General features: G+C 34.6%; 1 protein-coding gene across 2 annotated transcripts; it reads right to left on the bottom strand.

Moving 5' to 3' along the window:
* Positions 1-94: 94 nt before the first annotated feature.
* On the bottom strand, positions 95-6,488 carry LOC135582285 (plant UBX domain-containing protein 8-like). 2 transcript variants are annotated; one of them, XM_065171927.1, is made up of 11 exons: positions 6,253-6,488; positions 5,057-5,118; positions 4,413-4,962; positions 4,251-4,325; positions 4,066-4,172; positions 2,484-2,730; positions 2,213-2,380; positions 1,977-2,141; positions 1,005-1,148; positions 844-900; positions 95-530 (listed from the first exon to the last, which is right to left on the bottom strand). In XM_065171927.1, exons 1-11 carry the CDS (start codon positions 6,334-6,336, stop codon positions 423-425), a joined length of 1,767 nt encoding a protein of 588 aa, XP_065027999.1. In that variant the 5' UTR covers positions 6,337-6,488; the 3' UTR covers positions 95-422. The 2 variants fall into 2 exon arrangements, with proteins under 2 accessions (XP_065027999.1, XP_065028000.1); XM_065171928.1 differs by lacking the exon at positions 5,057-5,118 and having other exon boundaries at positions 6,253-6,392.
* Between the last annotated feature and the right edge of the window lie 8,149 nt (positions 6,489-14,637).

Below are 14,637 nucleotides of genomic sequence, written 5' to 3'. Positions count from 1 at the left end.
CATGATTCAATAGGTCAGAAAAGATAATGCCGGATTTCCTTGGTTGAGCTTTCTGAAAGTGGCTGTCAGCTCACATAGTTTAACATAATTCAAGGAAGAGAATATTAGTTTCTCTTTATTAAACCTCTATTTTTTCTTTTCATTTTTTTGGTAGCAAACATGGTTCGTGGCGACCTTTCTTTATATGTACACGGTTTTCTGGACCGACGACTGCAAACATAGAAATGAAACCATTCCTGAAAGAGCATTCAAATCTCACCAAAAGGGGCAAATCACCAAGTCTTCACACATGGACTGAGTTCAACCAAACACTTGTGTCATGGTTTGAGACCACCAACATCTCAGGCAAACACCCGTGGAAGCATCCAATTTTCATGTGATAAGTTGATCTATTGTTCTAGCACTTCCAAGCATCGCAGGCTCTAAATCAACTCTAGAAACAGTGCCTCTTGCTTGCTCGTCAGGCCCAGTTCGCTCAAGGATAGTTGGGTTTCTTCTTCGGTGAAAGCACGACGAGGATATGGCCTCACCTGTCAGATTCAGAGAAATGAAATGAGGGCAACAATGATAATACTGAAACTCGAGGCAAATAAATTGATAGATCCACACGACGCAATGAAATGATGCACAAGGCAGACTAAAGCAGCTTTGAAGTGTGCTGTTAGATTCGGAAACATTGACAACCAAATCTTATTTTCAAACCCCATAACAAGACCAACTGAATCGAAACATGCCAATCGAAGAGTCTGACATACATATGACATATGACAGTTCTCCAGAAGTGAAAGGTACTGTGATTATAAAAAGAGCGACAAATCAAAACATCACAAACTGAAGTATTACCAATCTGTAGGAGCCGGGCTTAACCACCTTTCCAACGTCAATGTAATCAAAAAGCAACTGCAACAAATGGCAAAAGTGTGATTAAAGATATAACCCCCAAAAAAAGAAGAATTAAATGCTTCTGTATGCTTTGTCAATGATGGCCGATCCAAAAGTTCAACCTGAAGTTTGTCAGATTTCAGAAAGCGACGTCCACGCCTACTTCCATCAGGCATACGCACGAGAAGAGTCACAGCATTTCCATCATCTAAAGAAGGCTCCTGTGGTAATAATGATTGCTTTGCAGCAAGCTTCAACTCAAGTTCCTGCAACAAACCAGGTTATCCCAACCACTAAACCAATAAGTATCGACCCAAAAAGAGTCTTTGTTGTATGTTAATAATACTTGCACATTCTGCATATAATATACCTTTAAGGACAGACTACTGAACTGTTCCCCACAAGGTAATCTTAATCATAGGTAAGTACAGCTGGAGGATGAATGTCAAAATGTCGATTAATTTTCCATGCCAAGACAACTAGACACAAACTTCAAGAAAGCAAAAGACTACTAGATGACTATTAAGCTTAAAAACTCATTTGTCGTACCATTAAAATTTGTTCAGAAACACATGTATATAATCTCTATTCTCAGTTCATCTCTCCAGTTTTTTGAAATGAAAATGGGTTTTCTTGTATCCTTGATCATATAACTTCTCCCTCGTACCTCTATTTTCGAAAGTCATGTCAAAAATGTTATAAACAAGACTTTATAGCTGCTAGTCTTTAATTTATATTTCATATTTTAAACAATATAAAAACTAATAGTACTAAAATTGTGAAGTATATGAAATCATTGTAATTTGTCATCCATCCAAATTTTAGTTACAAATGTGAAGTCTGAAATTCTGTAGACACATACAAATAAATTAAGATATACAACTCTAGGGCTTCAAGGGTGCCCACAGTATCTACAGAACTAATATAAATATAATAGCAAGTCATATTTTTCTCACTATAGCTATATATAGCTAATTTGGCAGCAACATGATATTTAAAATCTTAAGACTATAAACCTTAAGGCAGTAAATAATTTAGTCCAAAAAACCATCTCCATTGCTGTTGGTTCGCCATGTAGAGACAGTATGTATTACCTCTTCCTCAAGCTGTTTCTTTTGATTTTCCTCCTCTTCATGCTTCTGCTTCTGAAGAGCAGCTTCCCTGGCAGCAGTCTCTTCCAAATGGCGAAGTTGAGCCTCCTGCTGGGCCTTCAATTCTTTTTCTCTATCAGCTTGCAGTGCTGCAAGATACTCATCATCCTGAAATCAACGACACTTTGCATAAGTTGACTGCAGCAGCAACCAACTGAAAGTAAAAGGGCATATCGAACCTGTTGCTCTCTTAACAAGCGCTGTGCTGTAAGTGTAGGGGATGGTGGACGAGGCATTTGACGAGGTGGATATCCAAAACGATATGATGTTCCATCAGGAATACCACCGAACATTGCAGCCTCAAGCATGACAGCTTCATCATGCTCCTCGGAAGATATCCCACCCCACTTATCCAAAGAATAAAGAGAAAATTGTTCATATTACTATGATGTTTGAGTTCAATTCATTCATGAACAAAATAATAACATACTCCATCGTTCGTATGCCTACCTCGTCATTCTCAAAAACATGTCCATTATGCTGAGGGTGCCTATCTATAGGCTGTGGAGGACCTGAAGCACTATAGCTGACTTGTCCAGAGTCTGCAGAATCTACATTAGCAGGAGTTAAATGCCTGGAACGGTGTCTCACTAAAGGTTGTTCCTCTATGTCTTCACTTTCTTCCAAAACAAATGGATTTTCCTCCTCTGATTTCACTTGACTTGAGGTTCCAGTGTCAGCTGAAACAAATCCATGCCTCCAACAACAAAAGGGCATGTATCAATAACAAGAGTATCATTTAGGCAATTCACTAGATACAATCTTTTCATATCAAAATAATTATTAGTTAAATGTTTCACGAAGAATGACCAGAATAGTATTTGTAGTCACCAAAATCTAGAACAGATTGCATAACTCATGCAACATCATGAGACATCAAGAACAATGTGGACTTCTCCACAAATGGATATCTGATGGTCTCCTAAAAGACTATTTCAACTACTGTTGCACATCAAGGCAGAATGTTATACATAGGCATGGATACAACTTAGACATAATAGAATTTTTACCTAAACTATTTGAATGAGGATAATGTCACCAAAATAAGACCAAAACAACATTACTCCAAGGCTTTAATCGAGGAAATGTCAAGCCACGCAATAGTACCACACTGAATGGGCAGCTATAGCACATACCATGAAATATGCGTTGCAGCAGCCATAAAAATCACATACCAAGAAAGGTACATGTGATGGATACTCATGACCAGCAAGGCAAGCACAGCCAAAATTGACCATGCATGAGGTGTTGGTTGCATGCTTTGACACTCAACAATGTCACACATTGGTTCAGAATGCAACTGAATTTTTTTTAAAAATGAGGAAAACAACAAATATAGAACTAGTTCCAAAAGCTTCTACAAGTTTTCAACAAAAATACATTAGATAAAAAATGTTCTAAACAACCTCTTATTTATCCGCTGTTGATATAATGCCTACTGAAACATAAGAAGAAAGTATTAAATGCTCTAAGTATTTTACTGCCACTATTAGATGAATTAAGTATCATCATAAATTCCAAGAGTGTTTGATTGAATCAAGGATTTAAATCTTGGCCTAATACTGGTTTCAATAGCCTACTGGACTGATATGGTTCCAGTACATCAGATAGTGAACAGACACATACCATCTAATATTACCCGAAGAAAAAGACATCAGGGTGGATGGCCATGTGTTAAGACATGCTGCACACCCGCACACACACCCACATGCAGGTGTGTGCCAGTTGGTTGGCCATGTGTTGATGCACACACAACCGCACACTTGCTCCCTCCCACCTCCCTCCCTCCACACAGTGTTCTTCCATTTTGACTCTAGCTGATCTTGATTAAACAGCCAACTTCCATTAGGTTCAGCCACACATAAGATCATGCACACAAGAGACTTAAAAGAAATGAAGTAGAAAAATTAGAATATTTGCACGATACCATTCCCTATCTGATGATAATAGGATTAGAAAAAGGCCACAAAGAAATAATGCAGCACCTTTGTGGATTCTACTTCCACATCAATGTGTAATAAAAGATCCACACCTTCCATTAAATGCAGCATCTTTTTCTGCATCATCTACTTCCATAATAGATGGATTCTCTCCAACATACACACCCTGTTGACGTAGCACTCTCTCTTGTTCTGCTGTCTGTAATTAAGGAAACATCAAAACATTGTACAGATAAAATAACCACTTAATACTAGAGTAGATAAGCATAAAATAGACCTTCAAGGACAATGAAACGGCTCGTGCAAGATCAGTATCATCAGTTGCAGGCGACTTTGGGTGATCATGAATATCCTACAGCGACACAGGTGAAAATGATTGGTAAGACGATGGATTAGTTACAGATCAAAGATTTATAAGATCATCAAACTGTTTAATTACATGTTGCTGAGCTTCTCGCTTGGAAGCTTCAATAGCAGCTTTGATCATTTCCTCTTCTATCTCATTGCTATAATCAGTCATATCAGCCAACGGGGAAACACTTGGTCCAGCACACTGACCAAGAGAGGTGTCAGCAGAGGATTTAACACCATGACCACCATGAGTAGGTTGAATGCCATCATCATCTTCATCATCAATGATGACAGTGCCATGAATCTCATGACCATGTGCAGTTTCATTTCCAGTGACCTCCTCAATTCTAGGTCCTACACCAGAAGGTCCACTTCCTCTGTTGTCATCCTTGAAATCAATGGGAATTTCCCTTACCTCCCTTGGGTGAGAAACACGTGGACCATGTCTAGGAAAACTGGAAGCACCTCCACCATCAAAAAGGCTTGAAAAAAGGCCAAATTTTGAATCAAGCAGAGAAAATGGGTTCACATCTCGAGTAGCAGATAATAATGGAAAAGAAGGCCTTAGAGGCCCACTGTCAAAAGCGTCATCTGTCTGCATCAAATCTTCACGAGGAGGGACAGACCCTTGATTTGTGCTGGATATTAAAACAGTTGTTAGATGTAACTGATAACTAAGTAAAAACCCGGTAATCACAAGTAAGAGCATATCAGTAAGTGTAGACCACATACTTAACCCTATCTACTTCGCTAAAGTGAGCATTAATAGCTTCATTCAGGTCCCCACCACGTTCCTGAGTATCATTCATGGAAAAATTTGATTTTGTAAGGAGAAGAAATTCCAGTTAAGATTGCAAAAATGTAAATCCATCTGATTAATTTGATCTAACAAAAGAAAAAGCACTAAAGTCGAACACATGGAACGACATGATTACAGTCATAACAGAAACAAGGATATTATTTAACATTCATGCAATTTACAACTATAAAACCTAGCCCAACCCTTCTACTAAGTTTCCCAACAATCCAGCCAACTTAACTCACAAACCATTTGAATGCCGTAGTTTCGATAAGGATTAAAAAAGAAAAAAGAGCAAAAAAGGATGACCAAAAGTTTCACAGTACATAGCTCAAGTCAGCATTTCAACAATTTATTCATCCTTGGAACATAACTTCATCCCAGATAAAGTATTGGATGAAACCAAAACTGCTCAATTGAGACCCTTTCATGTGAGATGAAACGAAAATTTAAAACCTTGCTCCATAGACCTAACTCACTGTTCTACAATAAGCTTAAGAAACCGTCAAAAACAATATATTAATAAACCGAGATTTATTCCCAAAATTCACACGCATTTTAGCAAGAAGTGTGAGAAAGTAATATAGTCAAGGTAGCCATACTGATCCACTCTCCTTTGCTCATGACGCATGAGATGTTCTCATGAAAGGTTGTACCAATCGCACAAAGTTTTCTTCAAATTGTTACGTAAAGAATGCATGCTTCTAAAAGGGAAAGATAAGAACATCAACCAAAGGAAAACAAAAATGCTTCACGATTGCCTTAAATTTAAGCATAATAAGAACGTTACATACCTGCAAAAGCTACATGCAAGCTAATAACTATTCATACAGAACATATTTGAGAAGCCATTTTATCAAGCACACCTAACACATTCCCCACTAAGGTCACTTTACTTACCTTAAGAACACATCCCCTCACGACAAGTGATGGCCCGATCGATTTAATCTAAAGAAACCAACAAATTACACTAAGCAATCATATTAATCGAAGAACAGCAATCGAACTAACGATTCGGATCGCAAGTCGCCAAAGAAGAACGAAGACGAAAAGGAAAAAAAACCCAATTCTGGATCCGACCCAAGGCGAATCAACCAGAAACCGTCGGGACCGCGCTAGGGGATCGTACCTCGAGCTTCTGCAGCGCGACGGCCTCGGGGGCGCCGGTGATGCTCATGAAGGTGTCGATCGCATCCCGCGAGAACCTCGCCATGTCTCCCGCTTCGCCCGAGTCGACTAGGGTTTGCTGCAGGTCCAAAATTCGATCGCAGAGAGGGAAGGGGCGGAAACGATCTAAAATCGAGGAGGGGGAGGCATTTAAAGCGGTGGAAGCGAATTCTAAAGACGTCCACAGACTTCTATAAAGGGCAAATGGAGGCGGACCGACGGATAAAGAATACAAGGTTTCGTGACTTGGGAGAAGGCGAGGTGCCTTGTGTTTACGGCCGGGCCCGGAGTGAGGGCCTGCGACGAGGACCGTCCGATGTGCGTCAATATTCGTGTGAGGAGTGGCCGGTGGCGCTTGCTGTGGAATGCGTGTGGCACGTAGAGAATGAAGATGGCAAAGGAACGTCGTTGATGTACCACACAGCAGAATCAGCGAACCAATGTATGCCGCGTGCGTTTCGGCCGTGAATCGAAAGAACTATATGTTAGTTTAGTACTTATATACCCTTACACTTGGACGAGTTTTCGGAAAAACCCATCTTTATTATTATTATTATTTTTTTTTTGTGGTTGCTGCTTTTCATATACATATGGATTGATATGATGAATCAGTTCATCAATTTAGATCGATTAATACAGTACTGTGGATCAGTCTAATTCTTACATGTAAGATTTACAGTGATATTTATAATATATTTGAATAGATTTATAATTTTTAATATTTTTACTAAAATATTATAAATCTATTGAAAAATATTATAACTGAAGCAGATACAAAACCTACTATAAACTACCTCATACATGAAAGTAAAATTTTAAATAATAATTTTTAATAATTTTGCCATGAGTCGAATATTCAGAATTTATCATAACAACAATAACGTTAATTTAAATATATTAAAATTTTAATTATCTATATATAATTATATTTTAACACATAAGCTTTATCAACTTTTAAATAAATATAAATTATTGATGTAGTGCTTTGCATACCATAAAAAATTGACAAGAAAATTGAAGATACCAACTAATACCTGGTCTTACATATTGGGAAACTTGATAGCTATTTAGTCCTTATCTTATAACATCTTATTTTTTAATTTCATTTATATCCTACATATATTATTAAAATATGATGTTATATTTTTTATTTATCAATGCTATTACACATCAGCAAAGTGTACAAATTTGAACATCCTAACTTGCTAAATAAAATGATAGAGTTTTTCTTATATAAATTGATATTTAATATATGCACATTGATTATAAACATATACACTCAAATATATGGTATATGTATTTTTTATTTAAACTCATGTGCATAAAAAGATAGTCATAGGGTATCGTCTATATTTGTTTTTGGCAAATGCCTATATTTAATCATTTCTTTGCCCATTATATGGATGGATTAACAATATCTTTACCTATAAAACATGGTGTATACTACGAGGGAAAACTCAATAAATACTAATTTCTAATTTAATATATGAAGGTGAGCATGCATTGTGCTATATTTGCAACCCCACAGCACTAAATGCAATAAACATTTTATTATGAACTCATCTTTTTATAGCCTCTTTAAAGTTACATAATCAAGATAAAGATACATAATCAAGAGGTAAAACTCTTATTCAAGATAAGTCATAATACATTTGTACAAGGTTGTAACATTTGCAATATAAAATAGTAATACATGTATGATCTCCCACATCATATATTATCATATGTATAAATGTATTCTCCCACATTGCATGTCATATATACCAATGCATGTCATATATACCACATCATGTATTAACACATAAGCTTTATCAACTTTTAAATAAATATAAATTATTGATGTAGTGCTTTGCATACCATAAAAAATAGACAAGAAAATTGAAGATACCAACTAATACCTGATCTTACATATTGGGAAACTTGATACTAGCAAGATAATGATCGAAGAGAGGTTGACTATTTACGAATGGACATCCAAGGGTGCGTAAAAATATGTTCGTCGTCGTGCAAAGATTGATGCGTAAAAATCTATGAAATAGAAAACCACGTTTGAAATAAATTATATTACTTAGGGAGATCGTATATCCTTGAATTCCTATAAATCTCTAAGAGATGGTGAAGGAGGTCAAGCGACCTCCTCTCTAGCGATGATCCACATAACAGGACTGCGATGACACTCCTGAAGACTTCACGTCTACTGTGAGGTGGAGGAGAATAAGAGAGGAAGCAAAAGACTCTAGCTTATGAACTATTGAATCCCTCCTATTTATAGAGGTTCTCTGTCAACTTAACCCTAATGGATCATCCCCTTATTGGGTATTGGATCTCCATCCAACTACCTAAGCCTCTTAGATTAGTGGATATATATCCAATAATCTCCCATGAGCTCTTATTGGATCTCATCCATATGATGCAATAATTCAGGGGCTTATTAGATATCCAATAAGATATGAGGTTCTGATAGATATCTCATATCCGAACATCTACTCATCACAATGCCTACCATATGTGTGTGATCCTCTAGGCCCAATATTAAGCTGGATGTGAGTCATACCTATCAGAACTCCTTCTAACTCAATGAAATATTATCTCCATAATGATTCACTCAATTCATCGATTGTGATATTACTATGTCACTATGCCATTTCTTTGGGGACATACTCCTAGAAAGCGATATCTCATGTCTCATCGGTATGAGACTTCTTTTGAAATTTTTCATGCCAAAACTTTTGACAATGATGTCTATGTACCTGGACTTGATAGACCAAGCATCCTCTTAGATATATCTTTATATATCTGAGTCCTCAAGATATAAGATGCTTCCCCTAAGTCCTTCATGGAGAAGTATCTAGATAACCAAGTCTTTACTATGTATAGCATTCATATATCATTCTCAATGATCAGGATGTCATCCATATATAACACCAAAAAGGTGATAGCGCTCCCACTTACCTTCCTGTACACACATGGCTCATCTTCGTTCTTAATGAAGTTATAAGATCTGATTGCCTCATCAAATCTCATATTCCAACTTCGGGAAGTTTGTTTTAGTCTATAAATGGATCTATGTAACTTGCATACCTTATCTAGGCAGTCATTGGACATGAATCTCTCGGGTTGTATTATATACACCTCCTACTCGAGGTTGCCATTGAGGGATACGATTTTCACGTTCATCTGCTAGATCTCATAATCATAGTGTACTGCAATAACTAATAGAATTAGGAAGGATTTTAGCATGGCTACGGGTAAGAATGTTTCGTCATAGTTAACACCTTGTCTTTGACGATACCCCTTAGTCACTAGCCTTGCTTTATAGGTCTCTACCTTTCCATCTACTCCGATATTATTTTTTAAAGATCCACTCGCAACCGATGGGTACAATACCCTTAGGCACATCAACTAGATTCCAAACCTTGTTAGAGTATATAAAATCTATCTCAAAATTCATGGCTTCTTACCACTTCCCGAAGTTTATACTCATAATAATCTCCTCATAGGTCTAAGGATCAATCTCCTCAATATCCTCTGCTCCAATATATCCCACATATCTCTTAGGAGGATGTGATACTCTATCGGACCCACATAAAGTTGGAACTTATGTATTAGGTACCTGAACAGACTCGGGTTATAGAGTGGTGCTTGAGCTAGGTTCTCCAACCTTGCTCAACTCTATCATGCTCCCACTATCTTCGCCAAGAATATGTTCCTTTTTAAGGAACATCGCTCTCTTGGCTATAAAGACCTTTTGGTCCTCGAGCTGATAGAAATAATACCCATAAGTTTCGTTGGGCATGAACTTGTATCGCTCCGTCCTTGATTCCAACTTATCAGGGTTGTGTCTTTTAACGAGGGCAGGACAGCCCCAAATCTTAACAACCTTAAGATCAGACTTTTTTTCTTTCCATATCTTATATGGTGTAGATACTACCAACTTAGTTGGAACTATATTCATAAGGTAAGTTGTGGCCTCTAAGGCATATCCCCAGAATGAGATAGGTAAGTTAGCGAAACTCATCATGGACCGTACTATATCTAACAACGTACGATTCTTCCTTTCATATACACCATTGAGCTGAGGTGTATAAGGAGATATCCATTGGGATATAATCTCATGGTCCTTGAGGAACTAGGTAAACTCTGTACGTAAGTACTCACCTTCTCGATTTGATCAAAGAGTCTTAATATTCTTTCCAATCTGGTTCTCAACTTCATTCTTATACTCTTTGAATTTCTCAAAAGCCCTCGGACTTGTATTTTATTAACTACACATGTCTATACCTTGAGAAATCATCAGTAAAGGTAATGAAGTAGGAGTAACAACCAATGGTATGAGTTGACATCGGTCCAAATGCATCACTATATATGAGTTCCAATAGCTCAATGGCTTTTTCTCCAGTTCCACTAAATGAAAAGTTGGTCAGTTTTCCACGAAAGCAAGGCATATGATCGACGACTATGAGTCATCGTAAGTTGTATATGACTCATAGTCGAATGGATCTAGATATCCATCATTTAGCAACTTTTGAATCCTTCCCTCATGGATGTGACCTAGCCTACAACTGTTAGACCCATACGGTTTCTACTCGAGTCTCGCTCTAATCGGATTCTCTTGGAGAATTCTTTCTCTCTCAATCCGAATGACCTTGGCTACAACTGTTAGAGCAAGAACACACGAGACATTCCTCTCATGACATAAAGAGTGAATGATCCTCTATCGGTACTCAATAACCCTCGTAAGGTTAACTACCACTTCCGATAACCACCTGTGCTATATTTGGGATATCAAAACCTATAAGTTTGATATTAAAGAGTGGAGTACTCATACAGGACATCCTTAGTATCTCAAGTTTAAGGACCAGATATATCATTGGAACAATGGAATCATTGTTTAATAATAAGATATTATCAACCATTCAGTATTTTGTAAGCGGATCAATTAGTGAACTCATTCCTCAATGAGCACTTGTATTGTATCCATAGTGTTCCCACACGAGCAACTATGAGACCAATTGCATATATCATATGGATGAGTATACAACAAATCAGTCTATCCGGTTATCTTGATATCCCTCTCGAGTAATCTATGATCAAGATTATTTAGGATCTATGTTTAAAGGTAAATCGATCTCGTTATCGTGATTTCATCACGATTCGACTCTCATTGCGCAGACCCATGGACGTCACAATATATTCAAATAATATTCAATTATAAAGTGATAAAATACTAAATAATAATAAGTAAAAAAATTATGTGTCAAGTCACGTATACCATCACTCACGTGATTGGCTTGTAGGCCACATATGACTAGCAAACGCTTTAGAGACTAACACACAATAAGGAGTCTTTTTCTTCTTTTAAGAGATCCATATAAATCAACAAAGATCAACACAATTAGACCAACCCCACACTATAGTCACAATCACTAGTGAGTTGAAATAGTATTCGTATGTCAAAGTTTGATTACTTAACAACAACAATGATTAAGAGTAGTTGAAAGCAAAGGGAGGTATATTGCAGCTAAAGCAAAAAATTGAAAATTTAATAAAAGCGAGGAGATATAGTATCACCAAAGGCTTCGACAAGAACGTCGAAGGAATAAGTAATGTAGAATGTTACAGACAAATCTGTATATAAGGGGCTACCAAGTCTATTGTAAACCCTCTACATATTATGCAAATTTGTACATAAGGTATTCAATATAATATTTGGGTATATTCATGTCTTTCAATTTTATTAATATTTTGTACAACATGCAGAAGACTTATAATAGACTTAGTTATCCTATTTTGATTGACTTTTATAATCGTTTATCTTATAAATGCAGGTTATGTGCAGTTATCGTATAGAGGCAAAATTGCCTAAAAATAGGTCATCTATATAATTATTTTGGTGAGTTTTCTAGCTTCGTAGGTGGTACAAAATGTTAGCAATTTATGGAGATTTTAGGGTATTGTCTAGGACTGGTTCACTTTATTATTCTATAACAGTGTTATGTGAGCATTTATGGAAACTTTTGGTGACCACCTTGGACCCTTTGTCACATTGTCACTTAAAGCTTGCAAAGTTTATATTTATAATTTACACTATTTATCAAAATATTTACTTATGGGAACTCGAGTTGAATGATTTCTTTAATTCATATTCTCTTTTGTAGGTTCTTATGAGATCATAAGAGGTTTCAGAGAGACTAACCCTTTATAAGTCGATGCGCAAGGATGGCATATAACTTAAACAAAGCTAGTTAAATTCGTGATAACATATAAATATGTCTGTATATTCACACACTACACGTTATAATGTATACGTCCACTTTTACATCACATATAATAACATATGCATGCATATCATTCATTTTCATTATAATTTATATATTTTCATTCTTATATAATGTACGTATTAACAGTGTAAACCTAGGTCTTATCACTCAAAATATACTTTCAAAAATATATTAAACTCATTATCATTTTATCATTCAAAATATGCTTTTAAACACACCTTAAGTTTATTTTGTTCTTATTTTTCAAGACATTCTTTTAGGTGAAGCTCATAACTATCTTATCATTTAATATGTGCTTTAAAAATATATTTGAGTTCGTACAATATATATATATATATATATATATATATATATATATATATATATATATACATATACATATATATATACATATACATATATATATACATATACATATATATATACATATACATATATATATACATATACATATATGTATATATATATATACATATACATATACATATATGTATATATATATATACATATATATATATATACATATATATATATACATACATATATATATATACATACATATATATATATATACATACATATATATATATACATACATATATATATATATATATATATATATATATATATACATACATATATATATATATATATATATATATATATATATATATATATATATATATATATATATAACTACTATTTTGCAGTAAGTTAAACATATACTTACCTGATTCAATGTACAATGAAGTTTCCATCGAAGGGCCCTGTTCCTCAATGCTTGGGTGTGTTAGAGAGCTTCTATTAGAGTTCGGGTTTTTTTGGTCTCCACGAAGATATGATGAAAAGAATGAACGAGGGAGAGAAAGAAGTCATAAATTATCATATGGGTAAGGAGGCTAAGGCTAAAATAGAGTAGAGATACTTAAAGATGTTGCTTGAGATCTAAGATTTTACTAACATATTTTTAATGTCACAACAGAGTCTAATTTGATTTGATAAAGATGGCATTTTTAGTTTAAGTCCATCCTTTACTCTCACTTATATATAACATTTTTAGTATAACATTTTTTTTTCGTTTTTTCTATTTACTTAATTATCTATTACTTCATCCATACCTAAGTAATTTATTATCCTTCATATACATATTGTTTAAACCTCAAATTTATTTTAAACATGATTAAACTAATTCAACCTATATATATATATATATATATATATATATATATATATTATAAAAGATATCTTTAGATTATGATAACACATGCATATTATTTATGTTTCCATATATGCTAGATTTATTGATATATGTGAGAACCTGGGCACTTAAATTAAATTAGGAATATAGTGGGTTGGACTCTTCATAGCCACTTAAATTAATCCACAATTCAATCAGTTAATGAAAATTTGACTTACCAAAAATAAAGAAAAAAAGGTAATGAAAATTTATAATTATAGCTTAGTTAATATGTATTAAAAATTAATTTAATTTATAATATATTGTAATTAGTTTGGTTCTTTTATAAATAGATTGGATGATTTTCTTAGAAAATATTTATATTTTAGATATTTTTTAAAAGGTGCCACATCTTTGTTTTAAATAATATCTCTAATTTAAAGAATTCTCAAAATATCCCTAACTGTTTTTTGTCAATTTATTTATTTATTTATAATCTTCATGTTTTATTTGACTCATGTTTTTTAATAGTATTTGCTGTGTTTTATTGATATACTAACAATATTTAAATATTATTTAAAAATACTATAAATGATGTCATATTACATCTTGTGATTGCTCATAGATCATTATAATATCATATATTTAAACTTATATTTAGTTTGATTAAAGTGAGAAGTTTATTTATATTACTTGTAGTATTAGGTTCTCCTACTGGAGGGCGATGTGGATCTCCAACTGATCGATATTATAATGATCGATCGATCAAGAACCCGATCGATCAGCATCATATCATAGTGCTAACTCTGCACTCAAATAGGTTTTATAATATTTTTACTATAGTAGTCAAAATATTATAAAAAGCTAAAAAAATATTATAACATATATC

The sequence above is a fragment of the Musa acuminata genome, chromosome BXJ3-10 (assembly GCF_036884655.1).
Source record: "Musa acuminata AAA Group cultivar baxijiao chromosome BXJ3-10, Cavendish_Baxijiao_AAA, whole genome shotgun sequence".
Classification (NCBI taxonomy): Eukaryota; Viridiplantae; Streptophyta; class Magnoliopsida; order Zingiberales; family Musaceae; genus Musa; species Musa acuminata.
The sequence above is the reverse complement of the archived record's forward strand: the minus strand, read 5'-3'. Positions and strand labels throughout refer to the sequence as shown.

Excerpts from the sequence above, each read along its gene's own strand:
- LOC135582285 (XM_065171927.1), bottom strand. The coding sequence starts at position 6,336 with ATGGCGAGGTTCTCGCGGGATGCGATCGACACCTTCATGAGCATCACC. Across the intron at positions 4,963-5,056 it reads AGCGAAGTAGATAGGGTTAA|CACAAATCAAGGGTCTGTCC; the intron begins GTATGTGGTCTA and ends TTTAATATCCAG. Across the intron at positions 4,326-4,412 it reads AGCGAGAAGCTCAGCAACAT|GATATTCATGATCACCCAAA; the intron begins GTAATTAAACAG and ends GTGTCGCTGTAG.